The sequence below is a fragment of the Heloderma suspectum genome, chromosome 1, assembly GCF_057233095.1.
Source record: "Heloderma suspectum isolate Gila_16-S chromosome 1, 16-S_ref, whole genome shotgun sequence".
Taxonomy (NCBI): Eukaryota; Metazoa; Chordata; class Lepidosauria; order Squamata; family Helodermatidae; genus Heloderma; species Heloderma suspectum.
Genome location: NC_139458.1, coordinates 57,696,305 through 57,715,393, shown reverse-complemented (window position 1 = coordinate 57,715,393; position 19,089 = coordinate 57,696,305). Strand labels below are relative to the sequence as shown.

The window sequence follows — 19,089 nt, the reverse complement described above, 5'->3', positions numbered from 1 at the left end:
TTCAGCGTGTACAGGGTCGGCCGCTTAGGGTCCTGCGCATGCCTACTCGGCAGCAAATGTCACGGTGCCCCATGGGGCTTCCTCCCAGTTCAGCGTGTACAGGGTCGGCCGCTTCGGGGAAGGGGTATTTCTGCGCGCCTGCCGCTTTTCCGCTGCGACTCCCTCCAGCGCCCAGCCATTCCCTCCCCACTCCGCGGGGGCCCGGAAGGGGCGGCCGCCTTAGCATGACTGCGCTTCGCTAATTACGGTGAAAACAAACGGTGCGCTTCAGTGGGACGCGCGCGGGGCTCCCCGTCAAGCGCTCGTCACGCGACTGAGCGGCTGCGTCGCAGAAGGCTCAGCGCGGCCTCCTCCATCCCGACGCGGCGCTGGGTCCAGACAGGAGCAGCCAAACGCGGATTTAACGGATTCTTCCCTCCACCCGCCCGGGGTCCGGGGGTTGCGTTCAGGCGACGTCAGCCGAGCGCCCGCTCAATGGATCGAGGCGCGCAGAGGGGCGAGAAGGCGGCGCTCAGCCTCGCCTCCTTTTGTGACGCGAGCGGATGTTGGGGTTTGAATGCTCCGGCGGTTATTTTGGACTGGACGGGAGCGCTTTACGGGTCGCGTCGGTGAGTGGGGGCTGGAATCTACCGACGGGCGGCAAGAACCGTGGCTCGAGCCACAGAGGGGGGACGCGGGCGGGCGGGCGTTATATTTTTTCTCTCGATGCCTCCTCGTAACGCGGACGCTTCTCCGGGGGCGCCGAGACATGTAGCGCCTCGGGGGGTCGATGCTGTGCTAGCGCCGAACCGTCTTCCCTTTTCCTTCAGTTTAACTCGACCTCCCCCCCCCTCCCGCAACCTGGCGCCCTCCAGATGCGTTGGACCGCAACTCCTATAATCCCCAAACAGAATGATGGAAGTTGTAGTCCAATGCCTCTGGAGGGGCGCCAGGTTGGGGGAGGCGGGGTTGAACGGAGACCGCAAGGCTGTATGCACGCTTACATGGGAGTAGGCCCTGTTGAACGCAGTGGGGCTTACTGCCGAGTAGACAAACACAGGGATAAGGCTTCAAGGTCCTTGAGGTGGCGGAGGGAGGCGCTGAGGCAGCCTGGTAGGCTTAAAAGGCGAAAAGACTCCTGAGGGGTAGCCCCCAGTCCGTTACAACAAGAAGGAAGAAGGGTTTTGTGGCACCAGAAGGGCTGGCCGACCCCTTCCAGCCTGATCCTATGCATGTTTGCTTTGAAGTAAGTCTCATAGTGTGCAGCGCGGCTTACGCCCTCTTATGTGTAGTTAGGATTGCAGATGTAGGCTCTAACCCTATGCATTCTTACTTGGAAGCAAGCCTCACTGGACTTGCTTCTGCGTGTGAGGTAGTGGTCAGAGCGTTGACTGGGGAGACCTGGATTCAAATCCCAACTTCGCCATGAAGGTGTGCAAGTGACTTTGGACCAGTCGTTGAATTTTAGCCTAGCTTACCTCCTAAGTTTGTTGTGAGGATAACAATCGAGAGGAAGAGGATAGTGCATGCTGCCCTGGGTTCCTTGGAGGAAGAGGCAGGATATAAAATATAACAAAATAATAAACATGCATATGATTGCGCTGTTTATGACGGTTTATCCCACCCAGTAATTCTTTTAGCCTTTATGGTGTGGCAAGACTTTCTTTTTGTTTGCTTTAAAGGACTGTTCCTGCACCCTTTTTTTGCATCATTGTTACAAATACCAGGAATATGAGTTTCCATTTTAGTTCTGCTGAGACAGGGCTCTTTCTGATTTTTACAGCTATCACTGTATGTATATCTTTCAGCAGATGCTTCCAGGGAAGCTAGCAAACTTTAAAAATTCTACACTCAATGGCACTTTGAATATTAGAAAAGATTATTTGTTCACATTTATGCCAGTGCTAAGTTCCACTGGTTTATCTTCTCTGGAGAACTGCTGAACATGATGACATATGCAGCCAGTTAAAAGTAAAAAATGAATATTCCAAGGCCTTTTAAATTGTTGTGTTTTTAACCTGTTTTTAACTTGGCTTATTGTGTGAGCCACCCTGATAACTTTTTGTTATAGGGTGGAATATGAATACCATACTTTTTGTTATAGGATGGAATATGAATACCATTAAATAAGGGCGCAATCCTATGGCTGCTAGTCAGCAACTGGACGGCCATAGAATAGGGCAGTTCCTGGGAACCAACCTCGGAGTCTGCACTCCGAGGGCGGTTCCCAGAGAACCGACCCCCTCCTGCACCGCCTCATAGGCAGCACGGATTGGCCCCGCACTCATAAGAACAGCTCAGAGCAGCGAAAACAGGGCATTCGGCGGAGGGGTTGGAAATGCCAGTATGACATCTTCTGTGTTGTCCGGCCACTGTTTCCCATGCTGAGTCGCCCCTCAACACTCCTCCTGCCCTGCACTGGATAGGTGGTTGCCCCCGGGGTCGGAGGTGACCATCAATCCACATAGGATTGCTCCCTAAATAATGGCACTAATTATCACAGAAGGACTGCGTGGCTAACAAGGTATTAGTAAAGGGGCTTTGGACATGAGAGGTTTAATTGTGCTGGTCTGGCTACTAGATAATACTTTAATAACCCTGATAAGTATCTCCTTTGTGCTTTGACTACAGTTGGAGACAAAACTGAGCAACTCCTAGATTTTATATTTTCAAAAACAGGAGAATCAGCCATTATGTGTTTGCTCCAAGAGTCCGAGGTGTTACCTCAAATGTGTGTGACACCTAGTAGAGCGTAATTGCTTTAAATTTGCAACTCTTCCTCCGTTCTGTCTTAAGACTGTGACCATGCAGACTTCAGGACATTACATCAAGTCAGCCTTTTTTTCTCCTTTCCCCCCTACCCCACCCTCTTTTTTGTGACATCTTACCTGATGGAGAGATCCATAGATCTTGAAAACTTACCCAGAATTTAGTGCATATTTGGTTAGTCCTAATAAAGGTATTGTGTCACCATGGATTTTTTCTTATGGACTAGCATGGCTTGCTTTCTTTTTTAGGAAACAATTGGAAACTTTTCTGGAAGGGTAAGAGCTATTTTGGTAAAAGGGCATGCCTTTGTCTCTCCCTTCCACTCCTACCCAGGAAGAGGGGGCAAGGTATCTGTAAAAAGAAAGCTAAACTGCATATTAAAGGCAGGCTGCAGTTTGGACACAGAGAGCTGAGTTTTGAAGGCTGTAAGCTAACACCTTTTGGGCTGCTGTATGTGTCCTTCGAGATCTGATACAGGAGCATTGCACTTTAGGTGTCTGTCAGACTGTTTAAGCTATGGTTCTACCAATGCTCAAAATGTGTATTCGTAAATAAACCAGAGGCTGTGAGAGCTGGACTATAAGGAAGGCTGAGCGCTGAAGAATTGATGCTTTCGAACTGTGGTGCTGGAGAAGACTCTTATGAGTCCCCTGGACTGCAAGGAGGTCAGATCAGTCCATCCTAAAGGAAATCAACCCTGACTGCTCATTAGAAGGACAGATACTGAAGCTGAAGCTCAAATATTTTGGCCACCTAATGCGAAGAGAAAACTCCCTGGAAAAGACCCTGATGCTGGGAAAGACTGAAGGCAAAAGGAGAAGGGGACAGCAGAGGATGAGATGGCTTGATAGCATCACTGATGCAATGAATATGGACTTGAGCACGCTCCGGGAGAGAGCGCAGGACAGGAAGGCCTGGCGTGCTATGGTCCATGGGGTCACAAAGAGTCGGACACGACTGAACAACAACAAATACACCAGATATTACAAAAAGCAACAAGCCTCCAAGGATGTTCTTCCAAGAAAACCAAACCTGGGTAAATGCCCCTGGAACACCTCTCCACTTGGAGAAGTGGGGAGCTTATAACAGTAACATAGGCACTAAGCAAGTATCAGAGTATTCCAGAACTGGGGCATCATCACCAATGAAGAGTCTCTAACTCCCAGTTGCCCACCTCACCTCTGAAAGTGGCAACACCCTGAGCAAGGCTTGTGATGAGAATCTTAAAGAGTAGGCAGGTTAATGTTCCGGAGATGTGGCAGATGCAAACCGTTTCCTATCACTGGGCCACTGGGAAACAGGTTGCTAGACTACATAGGCCTTTGGTCTGATCCAGCAAGGCTCATGTTATGCTGAATTTCTACTTGCCACACAGCTGTTCAAGGCAGAGGGCCCCTGCCAGAAATAAAAAGGCAACTCTACACAGGAAGGAAGCAGTTCTGGGAATAGCACTCCTTTCCCCTCATGTCATACTTTGTGCAGGGGGAGGAGGTAACATGTAGCCACTCTTCAACTGTTTTATCTCTTTATTCTTCATTTCCGGTCAATGTGGTGATGCTATTGGTTGTTCATTGCTTGAGCAGATGAGGCATTTATCTCATTTCTGACTCTTCAAATGCTTACTTCATGTGCAGGGGGGTGTTCCTCACAGCCAAACAAATTGCTGGTCATTGTTACGGTAATAACTGTTTCTCATTTTGACATCAGTTCTCTATAAGTTGTAAATGGGCTAAGGCTGTCGCCTTAATCCAGTACTCATATACTACATACATGTGCACATGCTTGTGTCTTATAGGCTCAACTCCTCCCCCATTTCTATAAACCACACCAAAAACGTAGGTTGAAATATGTTCTAACCAGGATTTAAGTTATTGTTTCGGGTCCCAAGCTAAATGAGTTTCTATGCCAAAGTAGTGGGTCCGAAGCACACTTATTAAGAAATTAGTTCCATTGATCTCAGTGGGACTTAATTTTGAATAAGCATGTTTAGGATTGGGCTAAAAGACTTTAAGGTGCTGCTAAATTCAGGAATTTAAGATCTTTTCAGACTAGTAGGGCATAATACACTCAGTCTGATTGTTGTCGCTGGGAGCTGCCATTCATCTCTCTGAGCATTTCCGTTGAAAACTGAATATGATTTGCTAAACAAATAGCCCAGTGGTTTGCTTTCAAGTGGTAGCATTAGGCTGTCACAGACCACAATGTGAACCTCAGACCCTTTCATATTTAAATTCAAAGCACATACCATGAACTAAAATGGCATCTGTGAAAGCCCCTGAAGGGCAGGCTGTCTTTGTTGCCTCTTAATAGAAAGGAAAACATGCATCTGAAATTCTGCCTGCTTCCCTTGTTTTGTATACTTGGAACATTTTATTTAAATCTGTGTACTTTGAAAACTTTTTGTTTATGACAATGCAAGCTTGATGTTGAAATCAGACTTTGCTCACTAAGATAAGTTTTGCCTCATCTTATTTTTGTATGGATTTTCCAAGGGTGTGTTACTAAAATGTACTGTTTTCTTTTCATGGTTTTCAGTAGTTACAGTGAACTTCAGATGTCATATTGCTTTATCTGAACTCATAACAACATCTCATTTAAAAGCTTATTATACATAAAAAATAAGAGAGCAGTATGTTAAAACTTTCTTTGTTTATATTTTACTAATTAGAAATTAGTAAATATACTTTGTAAAAAATGCCATCTTGATTGCTTATCAAGGTCAGGAGGACCTAGTTGCCCCAAAAATCTGGAAGTACTCCTTTTTCAAAATTATTTTGGATTATTTTTCTAGAACAAATAGACAAATATTTTCCATTTATTAACACCAGTAGTTTTCTGCAGAAAAAATGAAACTCTGCTAAAGTCATTTGGGCTCTATGCATGGTCATAACTCTTACATATCCAGTTGCTGAATTTAGGTACGCTAGGCTGTAATCCTGTATTTGCCTATCTGGTGATAAGTCCCATTGAACTAATTGTAAGTTACTTCTGAGTAGACTTGTATAAGATTGTACTGAAAGAGGATCTTCCAAGTTTCTTTTTCTATAGGAGAAATAATTGAAGACAGTTGAGGTTGTAACTTTTCCCTACCTATTTCTGTCTATGTACCTTTTAGAACCTATTCCTAGATATATTAAAGTTTAGGGCTGTGTAGTGCTTCGATTCTGGATCCAGATTCCAAACCAAAGCAGGGTGATTCGGACAAAATCGGGTCCTATTGCCTTGGACCAGTCCGGATAATTCTGAAGCCCAGACAGCCTGTTTGGGGAAATGTGGCTTAGTGGTTAAGACGCTGAACTGCAGACTGGAAGGTCAGCAGGTCAGCAGTTTGAGAGCCGAGTGCTGCGTGACGGAGTGAGCTCCCGTCTTCAGTCCCAGCTTCTGCCAACCTAGCAGTTCGAAAGCAAGAAATTGCAAGTAGATAAACAGGTACCGCCTCGGCGGGAAAGGTAACAGCGTTCCGTGCACCTCGGTGTTCAGTCATGCCAGCCACATGACCACGGAAGCGTGTTCAGACAGCGCTGGCTCTTCGGCTTAGAAACGGGGATGAGCACCGCACCCTAGAGTCGGACACGACTGGTTGGGGACACCTTTACCTTTACCTTTTTTAACTGTTTAAGATTAGGGAGGGGGAGAGGAGGCATTGGGAGGGGGGAACTTGAGCCTTGGTAAGTGACATCTCTAGCTGCCAATAGGGCTGAACTTTTAACCCAGCAGTCTCTAATCACAGTGGTGGTGGTGGTGGGGGGGGTTATATGTATAACAGGAGATTCTGCTTTTGTTTTCCATTGTGTGAGAGAGCTGGTAGAAGTGTAGGAGAAGAGTTCTTTCTTGCTGAGTGGTTGTTGGATTGTGCTAGTGCAGCTTTACTTATTTGTAAAGTACCCGGCCGTTCTCAATTTATTTATTTTATTTATTTATTAAATTTATTAATCGCCCATCTGACTGGTCACCCAGCCACTCTGGGCGATGTACAACCCACCATAAACAATTTAAAACAATAAAATTTTACCATAAATTTTTTTTTAAAAAAACACCCTAACCCACCCCAAATGCCTGCCTGAACAACCACGTTTTTAATGCACGACGGAAGCTCATTAAAGAGGGGGCATGACGGAGTTCCCTAGGGAGGGAGTTCCACAGAGTGGGGGCCACCACAGAGAAGGCCCTCTCCCTCGTCCCCACCAGTCTAGCTGTCCTGGCTGATGGGACAGAGAGAAGGCCATCCGAGGCTGATCTTGTTAAGCGGCCTGTCTGGTGTTGCTGGAGGCGCTCCTTAAGATTCCATTTCTTAGTCTTCCCTTTCCCCTAAATCCTACTTTCTCCTAGTTGTTAGGCTTTGGTTTGTTTCCTTGCTTTGTTTACTAATTCTTTTGCTCCCCCCATAACCCTTCTCAATTACTATTCCTTCCCTTCCCATTTTTCAGCTCTTCATCTATATTCATATTAAAAACCAAAAAAAAACAAAAACCCTTTTCTCTTCTGTTAGGCTTTAGATGATTAGTGTTAATCCCTTTCCCCTCACCCCTTAGCTTGTAGGTAGATTTTTCTTTCTGTATCTGCTTTGCTTTTGGTCGTGTGTGTGCTGTGTGAGTGCAGCATACACGTTATTGTGCACAAGCAAACAGTGTGTGGCCAAAGCAGTACACTAATACACAGTCCGATATATACTGTGGGGCAAAGCACTACACAATACATAATATGAAGCATCTCAGGGGTACGACCACCCATGGTGATGCTCTTGGCAGGGGCAGAGGTGGGCGTGGGCAAGGCGCTGGCGGGACCAGCAGCACCAGTAGCCAGGCTGGCTTACCTCAGTCCAGATAGTGCGTCCTGTTCTTGGGCAGCAGCAGCCAGAGCCCAGTCAGAGTAGCACCTGGAGGTCACTGAGGATGCAGGTGTCGGCAGTAGCCTGGCAAGAAGAGCATCTCCTCCTCCTGTATTGGGAGAAGGGAGCCCGCTGATGGACATCAGGTCAGAGGTGTTAAATGTCCTCAGCATGGTGGAGGGTCAGGAGGAGGAGATCCTTAGTGGTGTGGGTGAGGAGGAGGAGCAGGCAGAGGTTCACTCTCCACCACCCAACACTCGAACAGGTGTTTTCAGTGGCAGATGACATTGTGACACCCCCCCCCATGCCTGCTTGGATGCTGAGTTGGTGGAGCAGCTGGTCTTTCTCAAGGTCAGTCTGCCCCTGCTGGGATACCCCACTCTCAAGCCCTCAGGCGAGTGAGCAGCACAGTCACCCTACTATTCTTATTTTGGCTGGCTTTTTTGTCTTTATCTGAGTCGTGCAGGGCATTTTTATTACTATTATTATTATTTGGCTGTGCTTTCAGTACAGTAACTCAACTATGAATTAACCTAAGGGATTGCTCCTAGCATCTCTGTGTCTCTACTCAGAGCTTATCATCATTATAATAATTACTTTCAGTATTGTCCTTTGGCTGTGCTTGCAGTGCAGGACTGTAGCTCGGAATGAAATGAATAAGGGGATGCTGTAGCATCTCTATGTCTTCCTCCAACCCCACAGACTAATGCCCACATGGCATGGGTCTGCTACTCTGCCTGCCTTCCTGCCCACCTCGTGCTAGGGTGATGTAACTGGGCTTGGTGACTGTAATGTTTGGTGTTCTTAGGCATAAACAGGACCCTCCAAATACGAGGTTGCAAAGACAGCTTTTACAGAGTGAGTCACAGTACAAACATTCCCCCACCCCCACCTTACAACTCAACCACTTACGAACTCATATCATTACAGTGACTTCAGTACCACAAGCTTATGGCATACTTGCACCCTATTGCACCCATGCCCATAGTTGCCTCTCCTCCTCTCTGTCTGCCAGCCTGCCTCTCTGCCTTCCTAGTCCCCGCCCAGGGCCCACGCTGCTGCGGCCACCCTCTTCCTCTGCCTCCCATGCTCACCCACTGCACTACCCTCAGCACAGTATTATCGACTCTGAACAAAGAAGACGCTCTTCTTAGCCTGCCCTGCACAGTTCCTCTGCTGACAGGGGGACTGTGCCAGCCTTGAACAGGTATGTGTGTGTGTGTGTGTGTGTGTGTCTCTCTGCCAGGCTGCCTGCCCAGTGCCTGCACGGCACCCTTCTTGCTGCTGCTGCTGCCCTCCTCCGCCACCAGCTTCTGCCACCCATGCCATGCCGCACGGTTCCTCTACTGCCTGGGGGACTGTGCTAGCTTGAACGTGCCCGCCTGAGTGGTAACTGACTTGTACTGCTGGTGGCTATGACTTAGGTCCCTGTATGATCCCATCCCTTTTTTTAAAGAAACACTTAGAAACTTTTACCTGTGGCAAAAACCACTAGACCTACCTGTGAAACTTGACAGGGTCGTCAACTACCTCCATGTCCCCAAAGTTCATGTCCTTATATTAAAAGAAAGAAGTTACACCACTCACTTTTGCTGATTTTCCAAGACATTTTGCCTGTTGCTTGTTTTCCCTTATGTACATCAAATGACCATAAGAATATGATCAGGCTAGGAAAGGCTTCAGTGTTTGGGGTATTTCATTTAGAAAAAGGGGAAGTAAGGGGGGAGGTTTATAAAATTATATAGAGTAGAGAAAGTGGAGCAGTGCAATAAATAAGCTCCACTGAGTTCAGTGTGACTTACTCCCAGGTAATGTGTATTGCAGCCAAAGAGAAGTTTAACTTTTTTCTTCCCTTAAATGAGAAGAGCCTCACTGGTAAAGCTGAATAGTAGCAGATTCAGGACAGACAAAAGGAAAGTACTAGGGGAGAGGGGCTATTTTGCACTTCAAAAAAACCTGCACCAGAGATTAGGGATAGTAACCTAATTGTCACCTTAAACACCTCCTGATTAGGCTCTCTAATCCCCTATGTGGCTTGACAGGTTTTTTTTTACTTTTTGTTTTAGTTTTTGAGAAAGGAAACTTTATGTGGGGCCAGCACAAAAGCCACTGGACCTAACTGTCTGAAATTTGGCAGGTTCAGTCACCTCCATAGGGGCTGCCACATCCCCAAATCCCACGCACTTATGTGGAAGCACAAAAAAATTATAGCTCTTTGACAGATTTTCTTGAAAAAAGCAAATTTTACCCATGGCTACCACAAAAACTACTGGGCCTATCTGTCCAAAACCTGGTAGGTTCAATCACCTTCATAGCGGCTGCCCGGTCTCCAAATGTTATGTATTTATCATAAAAACTAAAAAAGTTATGGCTGTTTCTGTTTCCAATGCAAGTCAATGGGAAAATGTAAAATCCAAATATTTCAGATTTCCAAATCTTGATTTGGATCTGGGGTCTGAATTGATCCGAGGCAGATCGGGGCCCAATCCAAAGCCCCGAATCAGCCTCTGAATTGGGTTGGGGGGGTCTGTGCACAGCCCTATTAAAATTCCATAATCCTTGGTTATTTGTGTAGGAAATTCTACCTGTACAGATGATATCACTGTTGAAGTATTTAGAATGTGTGGATCTTGAAAGCCAGTGGACATTGTTGGGAAAAGAATATCTTGTTAGAGGCACCAAAAGAGGTAAGGATGATTTAAGATGCAATCTGAAATCAGTCAAAACAAAGGAAAAAGGAATAATCTTTTCTTTTTTTTTTGTATTGTCAGCTAATTCTGTTGCCCAAAGGAATGGCCCTTTTGCCAGTTTTAATACCAGTAGACTATATAGTCCAAAAGGTTTCTTACATTTAGCAATTGTAACATGAACTTGCCCAAATGTGTCATCCTTGAAGGCCCTCTTCTGAATGAGGCAGGTAGCAAAGGGGAAAGGGCCTTGTTTGTGGTGGAGCCCTGTTTGTGGAATGTTATCTCTAGGAAGGTTTGCCTGGTACCCACTGTGATGTCTTCCAAGCACCAGGCAAGCACTTTATTTTCCCAGGCCTTTATCTTATGCTGTTTTTATCTGCTGTTTGTCTGATGTGGTTGGTTGTATGTATTTTATTATTTTAACTTGTGAACCTCCCTGGAAATACTTATATTGAAGGGTGACCCATAAATCCTTTTAAATTAGCAACTGCACACTTTTTTCTTACCGTGAATGAAAAACGGTACAAAAACGGTAAATGAACATGAAATTCCACAGTGGCATTGTGGAAAAGCATGCGTCAGTTGAGAATTCCCTAGTTCAATTATTGCCTCAGACAGGTTGCCCAAAGCCTGAGCTCTGCAGCGTAGTAGTTTGTGAAGGCGAACAAATACATTCAGACACGGTTCCACAGATAAAAGCAGATCCAGGTTTAAGGTAGTTAAGCAAGCATAACTACATGAGCAGTTATGGGAAATTGTACCACAGATGAATTATGATGGTCTCTGAATGGAGTAATGGACTCCAAGTGATGTCAACTCAATTTTGCCTAATTCCTGAATTCCTTAGAGAGAACTCTTATGGCCACTAGACCGTGTCTAGATGGCCATAGGATTTTTCGCTTCCCAGAAACCATGCTCCCTGCCGCCTTGTAGGCGGCGCAGTTCTTCCCTGCCTCTGCACTCATAAACGCAATGCAGAGTGGGCAAAAAGGGGGTGTTCCCGGGGGAGGGGAGCAGACCACAGAAGCATCGTTACAACATTTCCTATGTGCCGTGAGGCCTCCCCCCTCCCACTCCAAAGTTCCCAGCTAGATAGCTAAAATTGGCTGTCTAGCTGCAAATGCAGGGTGGCCGGAACGCAGAGAGGATCCCCTCTGTGCTCTGCCCACCCTGCATTGAATAGTCGTGTGCCTCTAGGCGGCTGACTATCCCAATAGGATTGCTCCCTTAAATATTCTATTTTCCCTCCTTCTGGGTTAATAGAAAATTTCATGAGGTTTCCTTGTTTGCCTTTTCTTTTGTTTTTTCAAACAAGAAATGTACACAGTGTCAGCCAGAGTACCTTTAAATGTAATTACCATTCTGAAGTTGAAACAAAAACCTCATTTCTTACAGCCTCGATTAATCTTATCAATGGAAGGTTTAGAGCATATAGATTCAGTTTGCTAGTGGGCACCATTTGTAGGCTGGTAAAAGACCTAGAATTTCACTTGGTAATGTTTTATTTATGTATGAAATAAGGAGAATTTCACTTTCAAGATCTAGCTAGCTACTGTTATACTTTTCTAATCTCCCAAGTACTTAGATGGAGAGAGACTGATGAGCAACCTCAAACAAGGTGGAGGACACTGGAGCTCTCTTGTTTCCACCCACTTACGGGCAAAACATCTTTAAGTTTTGTGAGTATTTTGAAAAGTCTCCTTTTAACTATTGTGGTTAATTGGAGGTCACTGACTGATAAACCAAAATCCTATCCTTGCACACACTGTCAGTCTCCAATCTGGCATGCAAACAGCGGGTCATCTTGGCAAATTTGAATTGATGAAGACATTATCATGGTCACACAGTTACTCAGTTCCCAAGACCTGTTACTTTTCAAAGATTTATGAACTAAATACAAATTGCCTAATAACCAATTTGTACTTAGCACCACTACATGATACAAACTGTAATCAGCATAATCATCTGCTTGTTTGGGCCCGAGGCTTACACCATCTCTGAAATGCCTAAATTGATATAATTTTTCCTTGGAAATACTGGCTTGAATCCAGAGTTCCCATGAGTGGAAATCTGCTCACAGGAAGTTTCTGCTAGAGGAAGAGATGGGAGAGGTGACTGTTGCCGATTCTTCCTTCCCCTAGTGCCTACTGAAATGCTACTCCGGAAGGGGAATTGGCAAAAAATCTCCTTCCTCTAGTGGGAGGCTCCATTAGATTTTGGTTCTTTCCACAAGTGGAATGAGCCCTTTCATTTGCAGAAGGGATACTCTGGATCCAACCCACTTGACAGTTTCCTCCAAAGCAGCAATCATGGGGTTCATAGCCTAGACTCTATATATTTGTTATGGAACTTGGTGTTTGTGCATATATACTATATTCCTGGACCAGAAGAAATAGGCTTTTAATTCCTCCACACTCAGTAGTAGACTTGGGATGGTGCAGCAAAAGGTATTAGTTCAAATTTATCAGTCCATGTTCCAGCTGGCCAGACTAAACTGTTCTGATATTTCCCCTTGTTTGAGATATAGGCAGTTAGAAGCTAATCTATCATGTATTGGAACTGAAACACAATTTTTGGGAGGAAAATATCGAAACAAAGTAGTAATTATTTCACACTAGACATGTTTTGCTAATTTTCCTTTCTTCACTTGGTTACTTTCCATTTCCATGGGTCATAAGTAAGGTGTGTGCAAATATGGGCACATATCCAACCCAAATTGGGGCCGATTTTTTACAGGCTTGAAAATTCCAAGTCTCCACTTAATATTGATGACTGGGTAGTAAATTCTTAGTAGAATGAGATATTTATACAAAGAAATACCTTGCTTAAACTTATTGGCATACAAGATCCCTTTCTAGAGTGCTTTGATGACAACTATATTGCCCCAAAGAAACAGCCTCTGTGACCTAATTGCCCCAAAGCAACAGCCTCTGTGATATGTTACCTCATTTGACTGCTTGCCTGTTCAGTTGACATAAGACTAAGCTTCCCTCTTATCCCCTCCCCACCCCTCCTTCCCTTTTTCTTTATCCTTTTTTCTTCTCTTGCCCCTTATTGTCTTACCTACCTGGATGAAGACTGAAAGCAGGACTCTCAGCTAATTTGCAGAGACAAAATAGCTAACAACCAGGACACTAGGAGCTTATTTTCTTCCAAATTTTGTACCACCAAAGAGATAATGTATTTGCTTTTCTGAATTTCAGGTTTATTTTAAAATGTTTTATTTATTTATATTATTTGTGCCAATAGTTGTTACAGATAATGGAAGACTTCAGTAAACTACTGATTATAAACCAACCTGAGGCCAGATTTGACATGGCAATGGAGAAGTGTATCATGAATAGTTAACGCAATATTTCTCTATCTTGTGTACTTTTAATCTGAAAGAGAGAAGATTAAGTAGTTTACTAGATTAGAGATTAACATCAACCTTGCTGCAACTTATTTTTTTCCCCATATTGCACAGTTGGAAGGAGAACACTAGGATGAGTGATAACATTGGCTGCCTTCAGAACCTGCGTAAGTACTTCTTACAATGTGTTTGATGCTTCAGTTAAAATGCAACAATTAAGCCAAATCCCAGCCATGGATTTGCACAAAAGATTTCTCCATATTTAAGGCTTTTGTAGTTTGTCTTTTCAAATCCATGTTACAGTGGCCTCAGGCAGTGGATAAATTATTCTCTAGTATCATCAGTGCCCTGCCCGTACTTAATAATCCTGGTGGTACTACACACAATGGGAGTTCAATACAACCAACATTTGTTTAATTTTTGTGATTAACTAAAAAGATTAGGAATATATTATGGTTGACCAAAAATGAGAAGTGTGGTCCATTGTCATGCATTATGGCAGCCATCCCCAACCTGGTGCACTCCAAACATTTTGGACTGCAACTCACGTCAGCCCCAGCCAGCATGGTCAGAAATGCTGAGATTTGTAGTCCAAAGGCACCTGGTTGGGGAAGGCTGGATATGGTGCCGCCACTCTCTTCTAATTCTTGACTGACCTCATGCGCTTGTCATTTCCTTGAATGGAAGGCCTGTGTGTGCTTCCCGTAAAGGTATCCAGCAGCTTTGTTCTTCCTCAAGGCTACACATGTATGCTGCTCATATTGGCACAAATGGCCTTTGTGTCGGAGCCCATGGCAAAGGGATGCAGACTGTGGTCCAAGTACAAATGGTTATGCAATATTCTATTTTAAAAGTATCAGCTTTGATATAGTGAGATAGAGGTGGGCAACACATGGACTATATGCACTGCTCCTCCCCCCTGGCCTCTTATGCAGCTACCCCACTGCTGCTGAAATTCAGCAGTGTGGCACCAAAAGGGCCAACTTTTCTTTTCAAGAAAACAAGTTGTGGTTTGCTGGTGAAATTTTCTGATGTGGCAGCAAAAAAAGGCCAGTTTCACCTTTTTAAAGAGAAAATTCAGCCCTTTTTTGTTGTTGCTGTGCCCTAGGGGTGCAGCCACTAATGAGCTGGGGTGGGGGGATTGACCCCTGGAAGTTGCCCACTCCTGTAATAGAGAAACCATTTCTTGGTTTTGAATAGATATATTCAAACATTTAGGTTTTTTATGTTACTGAGACTCGATGCAGTCCTACACCAACTTCTCTGGATATGTTCAGTAGCTTTCGTATTCTTCAATTAGCAGCTCCAGCATTTTTGTAGTTTGGAATTTGTGTCTTGTTGGGTCCTATTAAAATACCTGTAAATACCTGTTAGTTTTTGTGAACCGCCCAGAGAGCTTCGGCTATTGGGCGGTATAGAAATAAATAAATAAATAAATAAATAAATAAATAAATAAATAGTAGAACAAAGCATGCTTTTCTGTATAAGATACTTAAATATCAGAATTTGGGCACAGGTTGCGGTATGTGGTATTTCAAACACAGAATGCTTAATCCTCTATTTGTGACTTCCCCAGCTTATCATGGTCTTATTTACATTCTTCATTAAGTACTGTTTGCTTTGTTATAAGCACTGGGACAATAGTAACTGTCATAGTACTTAAGCTTGTGTGTGTGTGTGCACGTGTGTGTGCGTGTATCTCTTTAATTTTAGCCTGCGAATTCTGTCAACGGGCTGATGATTGTCCTGAAAAATATGGGGAAAAGAGGACTTATGAGGATTACAATCTCACTGTTCATTATTACTGTGTGGTAAGTACTTCCTGTTGAACCTGAAAAGTACTACGTGACTATCAGAAAGCTAGCTAATTATAGGAAACATCTCAATCAATAAAAACCTGCACATAGCTCCTACTATATGCTTGTATAACAGTATATTCTGTAACTGTTTCACAACTCCAAATAATTTGGAATAAAAATGTGATGCCAGGTATGCTTTCCTTTTAATTAAGAATTAAATCTATAAGTACCCTAATGATAGTTAAGATGCAACCAGCTTTTAATATACCAAGGTCTCATCCACGAGTTTAAGAGAGAGCCTCTGTTTCTTGCCCTCAGTGATGTGCTTATAACCAGAATAACTTCTTGGGAGGGGCAATCCTAGGTCCCCTAGACAGCGTCTGGGGGACATAGGATTTTTCAGTTTCCTGGCTTTAAGCTCAGATACAGGGCTCCGAGCTTGGAGCCAGGAAACACTCCCCTCCCCCTCGTAGCCTGCTCATAAAATGGAGCATGGAGATACGGAGAAAGGGTCATTCCCAGGGGAGGGAGGGACCAGGGCAGCAGCCCGATCTTTCCTATGGCTGCCCCAGCCTCTCCCCCACCCCCAAGCCTCCGCTAGACAGGCAGAATCACCCATCTAGCTAAAATGAAGAGAGGCAGGTGCAAGGCGCCTCCCTCTCTGCATAGTATACTGATAAGTCTCCGAGTTCGGGGGTTTACGAGTACCCAGGACACAACCCATAGGATTGCACCCTTAATTATAATCAGTGTTGAATATAACACTAAAACATAGTTCAGCACTAAATAAATAAGCAGAAGGAAGGCTCAGGCTTGCACACACCCTCTCCTCCTCCAGCACACCCATGAGGAGGAGATCGCAAACATCCCACTTCCGTATTAAACAGGCCAGAGTTTATTGTTGCATCCGAACTACGGGAATAACGCTAGTAGTTTTAACAAATCAAAGATTAAACTAAGTAAGTATGAAGCTGTATTTTATGATCCTGGCTTGCTAACAAAACAGACTTGCTTCTGTTTGTTCACTCTTGGCATCCAAGCTTGAGGGGCAGAGGGTTAGTTAGGCTTGCTTCTTTTCCATGTCAATACAGGGTGGTGATCCTGGATAGCTAGCCCTTGCCAGCTAGCCATTACAAACAAAATGGGAGTGTGGGGACAAAATGGAGTTGAGTAGGTGTTTGCCAGCAACAAATAAGATGCAGAAGTAGAAGAAACTTGTTTTTAGAGAAGAAGCTCAAAAAAGAAAGGTCCTATAATGTAATTTGAGATAGGTAATACATTTTGGTATTATTATTGTGGCAAATCTTCCATATTTCCATATAAATCTTCCAAACTTCCTTGCCCCTGCTGTAAAATTAGGGAATGTAATAAGATTCCTCCAAGAGAATTCTGGATTAAAATATGGAATTCCAAAGCCCAGTACAACTCAGCTCAGTCTCTTGGTACAAGCATAATTAAACCTGTCTTATCTTTGAGGCTTCCCAGGAGGGAAACAGAAGTGCCAGACCATTAGTAATTGATGATTGGCTCATTGGTACTCTTTACTGATAAGAAAGGAATCCAAACAATAGATGCCAGGTTTTGCACTTTGGGCACCATGGGGTCAGTGCCTATATTATATTTGTAGTGACATCACCTTTACAAAATTGTAAAAAGATCATGAAAACAGGAAGGTGATCAGATAAAGTAATTATGAGGAACTTCTCAAATCGTAAGTACAAAAGACAACTTTTGATTACGCATACTCACAAGACAGAACGGAATCTAAGAAATAATTCTTATGTCACAAGCATACCTGTAACATCATGGGATTCTGGAATGTTTTTATATATATGTTATAGTCATTTATCTTAATAAGAGGTGATGCTACTTAGACATAAGTTGATTTAAGAATAAAAATGTATTCTTCGGAATCTAGCTTAATAGGATATAAATAAATGAAGTTAAAACAAGCTAAATATGTTTAATAGCCTCCAAAGAGTACATAAATAAGACTTTGAACACGCAAGAGTGGGAGCTATCTTTTTGGATCAGCTACTCTCAACATGTTGCCTGTAAACCATTTTGGTGAGCTTAAAACTAAGAATTGTTTTTGCTCTACTTGACTTAAGCCTTGACTTAAGATGGTGCTGATTGTATCATGTGTTGAATCTATGCATGTATAACCTTTGTATTTAGAATTGTTATGCTGATATTTTTATAGTTAAAAATAGGTCAAATCTTGTCTGAAAGTGATTTCTGAAAAAGAAAACTCTAAGACCTATATCTAGAGTAAAGAATTTAATCTTACTTTATAGCATCTCATTGCGTGAGGAATTTAAATATGCCATAGTATATCCCCATTATCCACAGTAAGGCCGCACTTCTGTGTTCACTTAATTGGAAGTGAGCCCCACTGGACACAATGGGACTTGCTTCTGAGGAAATATGCACAGGAGCAGGCTGCAAATGTCACTAAATGTGAAGAGAACTAGCTATTCTGAATTCATATTTATTTATTTATTATTGTATCACTCTCCATCTTCAGTAAATATCCTAGGTCAAGTTTATTTTATCTTCCTATCGAAGCGCTAAATCGCCATTGCATAAGTGGTGAGTCCCGCTGGCACTTGGGCAGCATTGGATACTGCCATATATTATGTTGCTTGTCAGTAAGCCATTTGTTTCATCATAGTTAATGTCGAGTGGGATTTGGCAGAGAGGCGAAGACGAAGAAGGTTTTTATGGTTTTTTACCGGAAGACATCCAAAAAGAAATTAATCGAGCTGCAAGACTGGTAAGGCGATATCTTGAACGCTGAGTCTGTTCCGAAGACTTGTTTGGGAAGAGGCACACGGCACCAGATATGCCATTATAATATGCTAAAAAAAAATTATCGTTAAGTTTTTTGCTAATGTTTACTCAGTGAGGCTGCAATGTTGTTTTAGTATCATAGGCAGGTATTGAGAAAATTGTTTTGGATAAAGGAATGTATGTGTAGTTTAGCAGTAACTTTTTAACTATTTGGGTAGTACTGGGGAAAACAACAGGGGACTAAATGAGACAGTTGTAGTAAGCTAAGTTTTTTGCTTGAAGGAAAAGCCAAACCACACTTCTCAGCTGTTCTGTGGGACTAGCTGTGTAAAAATAATTATGTTAAAACGATTGATAAGTTAAAGTAATCAGAGCTCTAACCTTGGTGCTGGAAATATCCAAAACATGTTGGATATTTCTGTAAGTGGACACTTACTCCACAAGTGATAGGAGTACTAAAGATGTATAGCAGGACTCATAGGTAAGATACTTCAAGATTGAATCTTTAATATTTCTAGATACATAAAATGATTTGTAAATTAAAAGATGGGAAACCAGTATTTTCTATGATCATAGTAGCTAGAGCTCTATATAAAAATTGTGGAGATAACAGAGAATTCTGAATGAATGACTATGCAAATTATGGGATTATTTGATTTCACAATTAACCAAGTAAGAAAGGTGAGACAAAAGTTAGCCAGTCATTCTTTCATTTGCAAACTGAAACAGTTAGAAAACTGAACAATAGGAAATTGTGACTAATATGGAAAGTTGAGGGGGGGTTGTGATGTTTCTTGTGAAGAATGATGTGCTTAAGAAAAATTGCCAAAACCCCTGACATCTCATAATTTCCTATAGTTCAAAGTACCCCCATTATTT

At 43.3% G+C, this 19,089-nt stretch overlaps 1 protein-coding gene across 4 annotated transcripts in view; it reads left to right on the top strand.

The window, feature by feature from the left end:
- The first annotated feature begins 284 nt into the window (after positions 1–284).
- Positions 285–19,089, top strand: part of G2E3 (G2/M-phase specific E3 ubiquitin protein ligase) — a 34,302-nt gene continuing 15,497 nt past the window's right edge. For 2 of the 4 annotated variants that reach the window (XM_084844305.1, XM_084844277.1), the window contains exons 1-6: positions 532–608; positions 10,152–10,263; positions 11,845–11,945; positions 13,733–13,785; positions 15,332–15,429; positions 18,092–18,193. In XM_084844305.1, the coding sequence (XP_084700431.1) occupies positions 18,141–18,193 (53 nt within the window). In that variant the 5' untranslated portion in view covers positions 532–608; positions 10,152–10,263; positions 11,845–11,945; ... (1 more) ...; positions 15,332–15,429; positions 18,092–18,140. Of the gene's footprint in view, positions 609–10,151; positions 10,264–11,844; positions 11,946–13,732; positions 13,786–15,331; positions 15,430–18,091; positions 18,194–19,089 lie in introns of all 4 variants that reach the window. The other 2 variants (XM_084844286.1, XM_084844295.1) reach the window with 2 other exon arrangements.